Source organism: Charadrius vociferus, unplaced genomic scaffold, assembly GCF_000708025.1.
Source record: "Charadrius vociferus isolate BGI_N301 unplaced genomic scaffold, ASM70802v2 scaffold23, whole genome shotgun sequence".
In the NCBI taxonomy this organism is placed as follows: domain Eukaryota; kingdom Metazoa; phylum Chordata; class Aves; order Charadriiformes; family Charadriidae; genus Charadrius; species Charadrius vociferus.
The window spans coordinates 1103384-1114422 of NW_009647676.1; the positions used below are offsets into that span (position 1 = coordinate 1103384).

An 11039-nucleotide genomic window follows, 5' to 3' on the forward strand; every position below is an offset into this window, starting at 1 on the left:
GACGCTCTTTTCTCCAGCCCCCCGCAGTTCCGCCACTCCGGTAACGGGGGTCGGGCAGCTCCGCGGTGGCCCGGGGCAGGCCGTGGCCATGGCTATGGGGGTGTGGGGGTGTGTGTGAAAGAATTCGTATGATTGCCATACAAAGCTTTTCTTGCTTTTACATATAGGATTGGTTTTAATTGCAGTAGCTGGTAATTCTTGTGTCACTTCTTGTACTGCCCCAACAATACTGTAAAATGTGTTTCGTCTAAGATGCTACATTTTGACTTTTTATGCTTGAACACCAATGTAGCTTTTAAATGCGGTACTGCTTTAAATTTTTTTAGCAAATCTTTAGTAGAGCTTTGGATCTTTCAGAAGAGGTGTTAACACAAAGAAAATTATTAGCTAGACTTGCAACGTTTTTATTGTTTTAACAAAACACTGGAATTGATTGGTGCTGCTCATTTTCTGATAGTTAAAAGAATGGTGAGACAAATGCAGAGGCTGAACTTCAGTCTGTTCTAAATGTAAAATGTCTTGATAATCATAATAAAACATATTTTCTTGTTTTATAGCTATTCCTCTTGACTTCGATATCAGTTCACCTCTGACTTACGGCACACCCAGCTCCAGGGTAGAGGGTACTCCACGAAGTGGGGTACGAGGAACTCCGGTTAGGCAGAGGCCGGATCTCGGGTCTGTCCGTAAAGCCAGACAAGTCGATTTACACTCTGATGGGGTAGGTGGATGTCTTAAATCTTGTATCTGACAACTTCTTTTTAGACAACTGTAGGTATATTTGTGTATGCCTTATTTGTTTCCACGCAGCCGGCTGAGGATATAGTAGCAACCGAGCAATCTCTTGGACAAAAGCTTGTTATTTGGGGAACAGATGTTAACGTGGCCTCATGCAAAGAAAAATTCCAAGTAGGTTAACAACTTCTTCTTTCCTTTTTTAAAATGAAAAGCTCGTTTGATTTAAACACATATTAGTTGAATCCGATACAAAGTAGGTCTTTGTACTACTAAATTGTGCTTATCTTCTCCCTTCTGTCTCCCTGTTACCTCTGTCATTCAGAGATTTCTTCAGCGCTTCATTGATCCGCTAGCTAAAGAGGATGAAGACATCGGCTTAGATCTTAACGAGCCACGCTATATGCAACGGCTTGAAGAGGTACTTGTAACACAGCGAAAGCCAACTTTTCTTTCAGTCTGGTGTGCCATTGATCTAAAGATTCCTTTGCGAATATGTTGCAGATTAACATGGTTGGGGAACCATTCCTGAATGTAAATTGTGACCATCTAAGATCATTTGATGAAAATCTTTACAGGCAACTGATCTGCTATCCTCAGGTGAAGTAGTGTGCTTGTTTTCTGGCTTTCAAGTGGCCCTTTCATATTTCTGGCTTTTAGTATGTTTGTTTAAAAGCAACGTGTACTTTGTATGTTCGATGTTATCTTTGGCTTCTTTATTTTACTTAATATAAAATGTCTTCTTTCATAGTAGTTGCTTGTAGATATGACAGTGGGTACCTTGTACATACAAAATTAGCTGATAAACTGCAATGTCTGGAGTCTTGTACTTTATTTTTTTTTTTCCTTTGCAATACTCAAATGAATAAATCTGATCTAAATGGCAAGTTTTCTGTTATGTAGCAAAATGCTCAGTTGGTGTAACTTTTAGTCATTTCTGGCTGATCAGCACCATAAAATGCTTTATACAAAATTATTTCTTTCTATGATTTTTATTTTTAAACTTTTAAGCTTAACTGTTTCTAACGATTTTACCTAACAATTTTATACAGGAAGTTATCCCAACATTTGACATGGCTGCCAATGAGATATTTTTTGATCGTTACCCTGATTCAATATTAGAACATCAAATTCAAGTAAGGCCATATAATGCACTAAAGACCAGGAATATGAGAAGTCTAAACCCTGAAGGTAAACTTTTGATTACCATATTAGAAAAGAATCTTAAGGATTTATATAAACTTACTGAATGTTAATGTACAATTACAAAAGAGACTGGATAAAACTGTACTTGAGGTCCATCCAGACCAGTGTCTTTCATTTATGTAAGTTTTTGTCAGAAGCAAATGCTTTAGACCCTAAATGCAGAATAACCTGTTCATAAAGGAAATCTTTCCTGGCATCAGCTATTCACATTCTTAGTTTTGCAAGTGCAAAGCATTCTTTCTTTTATATAAATACTTCTGTAGATTGGAATATTTGTACTATGCATTTATGATTCCTTTTGCTTTGTCGTAGACAAAATGTTAGTGCCTAACCCAATGTCTACCTCTCACCTAAAAACTAATGTAACATGAAATTTGAAGGTTATTTTAAATTTTAAGAGTATGAAGTGATGACACGAGTCTCTATATTTTGTAGATATTGATCAACTTATCACCATCAGTGGTATGGTCATCAGAAGCTCCCAGTTAATTCCTGAGATGCAAGAAGCATTCTTTAAATGCCAGGTTTGCGCTTTCACCACCAGAGTAGAAATCGATCGTGGCAGGATTGCTGAACCATCAGTATGCAAGAACTGTAACACAACGCACAGTATGGCACTGATTCACAATCGATCCATGTTCTCTGACAAGCAGATGGTATGTTGCCCTTAGGTAGTGGCTAAAATGAAACGGTTTCTAGTTTTTTGCTCCCCCACCCCCCTAATATCATCAATATCATTAATGTACGTATTTTGAAGGCGAATGTTTTGAAAAGGGAAACGTGTTTTGGAATGTGAAAATGGGTGAAACAGCTTAGCAAAATTGTAAGTCTAGTTTGAAGAAGTAATGTATTATACAGATGAAATTAAGTACGTACACATCTTAATGTGTCCATGTGGAAGCCTCTTCATATATAGTATGTCTGTTTCCATCTGGACTAGATGAGCCTCGTCTGTAACAGCATTTTAGCCATACCAGTAGCAACCAGCAGAATGCTCATTTTCATCGTATCTTTTTATTAGCAATCGGTTTTGCTGTTTGGGTGGGGGTATTTTGTTCTTGACCAGTGTTCCTGATTCAAGAGGATGCTGAAGACTGCTAATAACAAGAATCTGTTGTGCACTCTGTGGAAAAACTTTGCTTTTCTGAAACTAAAACTTGAGTGTTTTTTGCTAGATCAAACTGCAGGAGTCTCCTGAAGACATGCCAGCTGGACAGACCCCGCATACAGTTGCGCTGTTTGCTCACAATGACCTTGTTGATAAAGTTCAGCCTGGTGATAGAGTTAATGTCACAGGTAAAATTTGGTTTGAGTATTTGCATCCTCCTTTTTCACTGATCTTAACTGTCTATAAAGGGACCTGAAGGACCTGCACGTGCTGGGGGAGCTGGCCACTGTCTTTGCAAGGTCACTCAGTTATCTTTGAAAAGTCATGGTGACTGGCTAAGATACTGAAAGAAAGCCAGTGTCACTCTTAGGACAAGGAGGCGACCTGGGGAACTACAGACCAGTCAACTTCACCTTGACCCCTGGGGAAGGTGATAGAGCCAATAACCCTGGAAACCATTTCTAACCATGTGAAGGACAAGAAGGTGATTGGGGGTAGTCAGCATGGATTTACAGTGGATAACAGCCTTCTACAGTGAGATGACTGGAACAGTGGATATTTATCTTGACTTTAGTAAGGCTTTCATCACTGTGTCCCATAACATCCTCATAGACAAACTGATGGTGTATGGGTTAGATAAGTGGACAATGAGGTGGATTTAAAACTGGCAGAACTGCTGGGCTCAGAGAAATATGATGAGTGTTACAAAGTCCAGCTGGAGGTTGGTTGCTATGGGTGTACCCTATGGGTCAATACTGGGGCTAAACGCTGCTATCTTCACTAATGACCTGGATGATGGGACAGAGTGCACCCTCAACAAACTTGCAGACAAAAACAAAACTGGAAGGAAGCGGTGCTTGATGGACCACATGACTGTGGTGCCAACAGCTTCCTGGGCTGCATTAGGAGGAGTGTTGCCAGAAGGCCGAGGGAGGTGATCCTTCCCCTCTATTCAGCACTGGGGAGGCCACGCCTGGAGTACTGTGTCCAGCTCTGGGCTATCCAAGTACAAGGGAGATGTGAACATACTGGAGTGAATTCAGCAAAGGGCCATGATGGTAACTGGAGCCTCTGTAATTTATGGAAAGGCTGAGAAAGCTGAGCTGTACAAGAGAATGCTCAGGGGGATCTTACCAGTGTGTTTAGAATAAATACATGATTTGGGGTGTGGGGGCTGGTGGTGTCAAAAAGAGAGAGCCAGACTCTTCTCAGTGGCTGTTTTGAAAAGCTTTTCAAGGGCAACTGTAAAAATTTCAGTTTCTGGAATTATCATGTTTCTTCATATCTAATGCTGTGATTAAAAACTGTTTAGGTATCTACAGGGCAGTCCCAATTCGAGTTAATCCAAGGGTCAGCAACGTAAAATCTGTCTATAAGACCCACATTGATGTCATACACTATCGCAAGACAGATGCAAAACGCCTGCATGGTGTCGATGAGGAAACGGAGCAAAAAATGTTTACAGAGGAACGTGTGGAAATTCTGAAAGAGCTTTCTAAAAAAGCAGACATATATGAGAGACTTTCTTCAGCACTGGCCCCAAGTATCTATGAGCATGAAGATATCAAAAAGGTGAGTCAAATTCTGTATTTCTCTTCTAAGAAATGCATTTATAGGCAAGTAATTTGTGAATTATGGGTTGCTATAAAAATGACTTGAGGCTTCAAAATTCAAAAAACTGTATCTTGAGCAGTCTTAAAACTCCATGGTCTTGTCAGGATGGGGTTGGTTATAAGTGTATCATAACTCTTTTCATGGTATTAAGGAGTGTTAATTAGAGGGAAGATATTGAAAAGGTAGGAAAGCAGCAGAACTGGGAGAACTTAATTGCATGATGCACCTTGGACATTTGTTGAATGCTCAGATTACTGGCATCAAACAAAAATAAGTAGCTATACCATAGCAAGTGATTGCTGAAAAGAAGCATCCACAAGAGAATAGTAGCTTTAAAATTACATATGGTTGACCCTGACTTACGGGATGTTAGAACAATTACATAGATGTATCCAAGAAGGGGCTGTTCCAATAAAATGTTCGATCACTGCAAAAACTACAGTAACAACAATTTCCCACTGAAATGGAAATACAGTAATGATAATTCCATTTGTCACTACCTGCTCACCGCACTAATAAGGCACATCAGGTGTAGTGGGTGGAGTTGAGGGAAGCTAGGGACCCTTCACCAAGGGAGAACTTAAAGTTCTGACCAAAATGTTTTCACAAAATAGAAAATTTCTGTCTTTAATACTTGAAGATGCTTGAAACCCATGTATTGGAGCACCAATACTCGGAGACCTCGAGGAAAATAAAATGGGGCAGGTCATGCATCTTTTAACTATTGAACAGGTTTTACTGACTTACGCAAGTTGTTCTAAGTGAATGAGAACAGAACTAATACAAATAGCTCATTCCATGCCTCTGCAAGGTTTCTTTGCTGTGAGAAATTGTGCCAAGGCTTTACATATAGTGTACAGTTTTCCTTGCTCTTTTTCATGCTGTTTCCAGCTGTCATGGTCACTGACTATCACTTTTTTTCATTGACTATCTAGTATACATATGCTGCTAAAGGGAAAAAATATACTTGGAAACGGTGAATTTTTAAACTAGTAAATTTAAAAAGGACAAAAAATTCTCCCTGATAATTCTAGCTAGGTGATAAAATTACAAGCATATGTTTATACTAATAATTCTAGTGATTTCAAAATACTGTAAGTTAGTTACTTTTATTTCTTTACTAACGCTGCAAGCATATGCTTTTTTAGGAAGTAAAAAGGTGGAAGTGTTGGTAAATTCCAATGAAATAAAGACATTAAACAATCACTTTTAAACTTTATAGTCAAGTAAAGAACTTTTATTGAAGTAACGTTATAACACATTAAGGCAGGTTTACTGAAAAGAAAATGATACTTGATTAGTGTTGACTAAAAAGCTGATAAAAATGGCACTTTTTAATGATACAAAAGAGGTAATAGTACTTTGGTCCTATATTAAATATATCCTTAGGGAAGACAATAGTCTATGCTGGCTTTCCTGTTGTCAGCAGAATTTGCATCAAAATTTTGATTACATACGTTTTGGAATAGATTTGTTCCAAATCTAATTTGAAATTTTAATTATAAGATGACTTTGTAGGACCTAGCAGTTTAACTATATGTTCGTAATGAACTGAAATTGAGGATATCTATAAAGAATGAACCCTTTTGAAGACTTCTAAAACCAGTTTTGAGTGTTTTCTTCTATGTCCGCATTAATTTTAGCAGTGTTTCAGTTCAGCAGTTGAATTTGCTCTGTTAACTATACAAGCGGTGATGTTTTGATTTTTAAAGAGAATGTTTTTGTAGGGTATTCTGCTTCAGCTTTTTGGGGGATCGAGAAAGGACTTTACTCACACAGGAAGAGGCAATTTTCGTGCCGAGATCAACATTCTTCTCTGTGGTGATCCTGGTACTAGTAAATCACAGCTGCTCCAGTATGTGTATAACCTGGTTCCTCGAGGCCAGTATACATCTGGCAAAGGCTCAAGTGCAGTTGGTCTTACTGCGTATGTGATGAAGGATCCAGAAACACGGCAACTGGTTCTTCAGACAGGCGCTCTAGTACTTAGTGACAATGGCATTTGCTGCATTGATGAGTTTGATAAAATGAATGAAAGCACAAGATCAGTACTACATGAAGTAATGGAACAACAGACTCTCTCCATCGCAAAGGTAAGTCTCTGTTTAATTCCAGGTTCTCTGCACCAAGCATGGTATTGGCTAGGTGGGTGAAACCAAGACGTTATCAGAAGAACAAAGGATTACACTTTCCTGTTGTCAGTGGATCAATCCTAGATTATGTAACAGTTCATTTATAGAAGAATATGGCTTCTGTAGGAAACACTAGTATTTCCTTATGTTTTTGTTCTCGCTTTGCTCTAAAAGGTTTTTGCAATGCAGTTTTTTACTACAGGACCCTTTTAATAACACCAGTGGTCTCACAAAGTTTGGGAGGGGAGGGAGTTTTGGTGGCACATAGTTGCAGCTGATTTCAGAACTGTTTTTCATTTTGACAGGCTGGAATTATTTGCCAACTGAATGCTCGTACCTCTATCCTAGCAGCAGCTAACCCTATAGAATCACAGTGGAATCCGAAAAAGACTACTATTGAAAATATCCAGCTTCCTCATACACTGTTGTCCAGGTACTTTATTCCCACTTGCATGTTTCATTTTTTGAGATGTTATACTTTCTCTTGTGAAAATGATTAAGTATAGTAAAACAGAACAATTGTGTTCTTTGTAGCATAGTGGAAAACTTGTGGAGCATTTATTTTAAATGCTGTTCTTATTACTTCTGTGTTAACAGAGAACTGCCTTTTAGTATTTATGTATTGACCTTGAACAGAAGAGTTGATGAGATCTGTAGGATCTCTTTACTAACTTAAATATTTTTTTCTATTGTTTCGTGGTCATCTCCTAGAAAAGTGTTATTCTGAAACTTAAAGCATTGATAACTTCAACAAAAACTCAGCATGTTTTTCTTGGTTTGTAAAACTTTGGAAGTGAAATTGATGATTAGGGATTGCAGCGGAGGTGATAGAATTTGAAGATCTGTACCTGCTTCATGTTGTTCTGTAAAATTCAGTTGGGGAGGTGGCAGTGCTGCTATCCTTTTGGATGACAGCTGTTAAAGCAACATTTAGCATCTACTGATCTGAAGTTAAACTGTCTATGTGCTACAGTTGCATCTTGTGAGGAATTCCCACACTAGCTGTAAATTTGAAGTGCACTGTATACTCTGAGGACACCTACAGCTTAGATTTTAATTAAGAGCTGCTTAAGTTTGCCATTTAGTGACAAATGGTACCTTACTATGGGTGTACTGAATGAAACTAGGCTTGAGCAGCATCTCAGTTCTATCATTTATTGGATTTAAGCTTATGAAAATACACGATGGGCTGGCTAAAAATGTCTGCCTGTAGTTAAGCATAATTGAATATATTGTTTGTAAAACTATAAAACATTTTTTCAGGATTAAACCGCAAGTACTTTTTTATTTATACATATATTATTTACTTACGGTTTTCATATGCATAAAATAACCATATAGGTAGGTGCTGCTGCCTTTCAGGGCAGTTTCTTTAGCACCAAGTTTGTTCCTGCGTATTTGGTTGCGTGTGTGGAGGCTTGGTTTTTTTGTTTGTGTGGTTTCTGTTATGTGTGGTGTTGGTAGGTTGTGTTGGTTTGGTTGTTTTTTTTTATTTATTTTAGAAAACAAAAACTCTCAGGCTTGAACACAGGATCTGAATTTTGCAGAATGTATCTCACTTTCAAAGTTTCAAGTCCATAGGATGAAAGCAAATCCACTGTGCTGTTCTGTACTTTCAGAATGCTAGAAAAATTACCTTTTCAGTTTAATAGAGCAATTCCTACTTACAGTAGGAAGTAATAGTCAAATAACTCCTACCTCTACTTGTTAAATCAAAAACCCTCAAACTACTTCAAATGGCAGGGAAGTATAAAGATTAATACTGGATTCTTATCCTGTTCAGATTTGACTTGATCTTTTTAATGTTGGATCCACGTGATGAAGCTTATGACAGACGTCTTGCTCGCCATTTGGTTTCACTGTACTACCAAAGTGAAGAGAAGATGGAGGAGGAATACATGGACATGGCAGTACTGAGGGATTACATTGCATATGCTCGTAGTTACATAAATCCTAGGTTAAGTGAAGAAGCAAGCCAAGCCCTTATTGAGGTAAAGGAGTTGCTGTTAATAATGTTCCAAGTCCTTACTGCCTTGTCAGAAATGGCAAAATTCCCTTGTGTGTATGCTTCCCATTTATACATCATTTTTCCATAAGACTCTTCAAACGTCTCTAAAAATCAACAGCATTTATAAAGGCAAGATGGATCAGTATGCAAGTCATTCTGTACTCTGATCGTTAGCTTTCAGATGTGTTGGTTTTGGTTCTATCACTTTTATAAAAGCATAAAATTCTACTGAAATGAAATGTGTCAGTACAGACACAAGCTCTATTGTGTAAGACTAGTCCTAAGTTTTTAAAGTGATTCAAAAATCATTATCATGGCGTAATTGTTTTTAAAGGAAATGCATATATGTGATGTAGTTATCCTTCATTGCAGAAGAACTGTGAAGGTATATGAGCATAAACAGTGTTTGAAACAGCTTGCTAGAATTGCTCATATTATGAAATAAGAGGTGGGGGATGAAGGGGACTCTAAAAAATATTCAAAATAATAGGGTTTACTGAAATAATTAATTGGTCTCTTCTTTTCAGGCATATGTGGACATGAGGAAGATTGGTAGTGGCAGGGGAATGGTTTCTGCATATCCTCGCCAACTTGAGTCTCTGATCCGACTGGCAGAAGCACATGCTAAAGTACGCTTTTCTGAGAAAGTTGAAACAATTGATGTAGAGGAAGCAAAACGCCTCCATCGGGAAGCACTGAAACAGTCTGCTACTGATCCAAGGACCGGAATTGTGGACATTTCCATTCTCACTACAGGTTTGTGTTTTCATAGTGATAAAGCTGGGATGCTGTTGGGCTTTTGTTATTTTTAAATGTAACGTAACCTGTCCTCCTTACTTTACTTCTGAAAGGTGTTTTCTTTCTTTTTATAAGGAATGAGCGCAACAGCTCGTAAGCGGAAAGAGGAGTTGGCTCAAGCCTTAAGAAAGCTTATCCAGTCAAAGGGTAAAACACCAGCTTTGAAATACCAACAGCTTTTTGATGATCTCCGAGCACAGTCAGATACAGTAAGTTTCCTGCTTTGTTTTTACATTTTCATTAATTTTAAAAGCGCAATGTTTTTCCAAATCAGCATTATCTTGTTCTCAGATCACATTATGGAGGGATAGGGAGACACTAACTTTTTCAGCTGATGTGACCAGAACGCCAATTCTATGGATAAATGAGCTGAATCTTCACTGTACCTTAGTTTATTCTGACTTCTGAAATAGCAAACTCAGATTCAGGGTTCCAGGCCATATTTTGAATTGCAAAAAAGACCTACTAAAGCTTAAAAAAACTGTTAAGAAAATTGGTGGGAAGTATGGCATTTTTACAGTCTTTAAAGTATTTCCCCTCTCCCTGCCTATCTTTACTTGATTTACTTCTTTTCTTTAAGGCCGTCACTAAGGAAATGTTTGAAGAAGCGCTTCGTGCCTTGGCTGATGATGACTTCTTGACTGTGACTGGAAAAACTGTTAGACTGCTGTAAGTTAGCCTTTCCTTGCAAGCCAGTTGTCACAGCTTTACTTGGCTTTACTTAAGATAGTGTCAGTCTGCAAGATATTCAAGATTTGGGACTATCACTTGCTATGACAAGCATAGCCTTTCCTTGCAAGCCAACTGTCAGGGCTTTACTTTTGCCTTACTTACTATATTGCCAGTCTGCAAGATTGTCAAGAAATGGGACTATCATTTGCTATGACAAGTGTAGCGACGATTAAGTGGCACTTCTGTCAGCACAAGAGATTACAAAGGACCTAAAAAATCCTTAGCTGAATAATGCTATTTACATTTTAGCTAAATGTAATTACTAATATGTAAGTGCCACATATTTTTATGAGTTTTTGTAGAACATGCTAATGTTGTATGTATTTCAAATTGAATTGTAAAAAGTCATCTTAAATGACTTTTTAGTAAACGCAGTTTGACTGTTAGTACTGCTGTAACCTGGAATAAAGCTATTGGACTTAAAAGGGCTCTTTGGCATTCATTTCAAGTGGAAATGAGCAAATCCTGTGCAGGGCACTTTTCAATCTAGAATTCTGCAATTTCTTGGAAGCTCTGTGAGAACAGGAAGGAGCTTTGTGCTTGCCTTTTTTTCTTTTTTTTCTTCTTCTTTTTTTGTCTCTCCCCTCTGTCTCTCCCCTCTGTCTCTCCCCTCTGTCTCTCCCCTCTGTCTCTCCCCTCTGTCTCTCCCCTCTGTCTCTCCCCTCTGTCTCTCCCCTCTGTCTCTCCCCTCTGTCTCTCCCCTCTG

The 11039-nt window shown here is 38.3% G+C and overlaps 1 protein-coding gene across 1 annotated transcript; it reads left to right on the plus strand.

Annotated features, from left to right (window-relative positions):
• MCM4 (minichromosome maintenance complex component 4) lies at positions 1–10451 on the plus strand (the record flags this gene model as incomplete). The annotated part of the gene is made up of 15 exons (XM_009881123.1): positions 1–40; positions 558–721; positions 811–909; positions 1061–1156; positions 1240–1335; positions 1788–1926; positions 2377–2597; positions 3117–3237; positions 4362–4621; positions 6391–6756; positions 7101–7228; positions 8579–8786; positions 9331–9559; positions 9677–9810; positions 10182–10451. Coding segments are annotated over 15 exons (2394 nt in total), but the record flags the coding sequence as incomplete, so codon positions are not given.
• Positions 10452–11039: the final 588 nt, after the last annotated feature.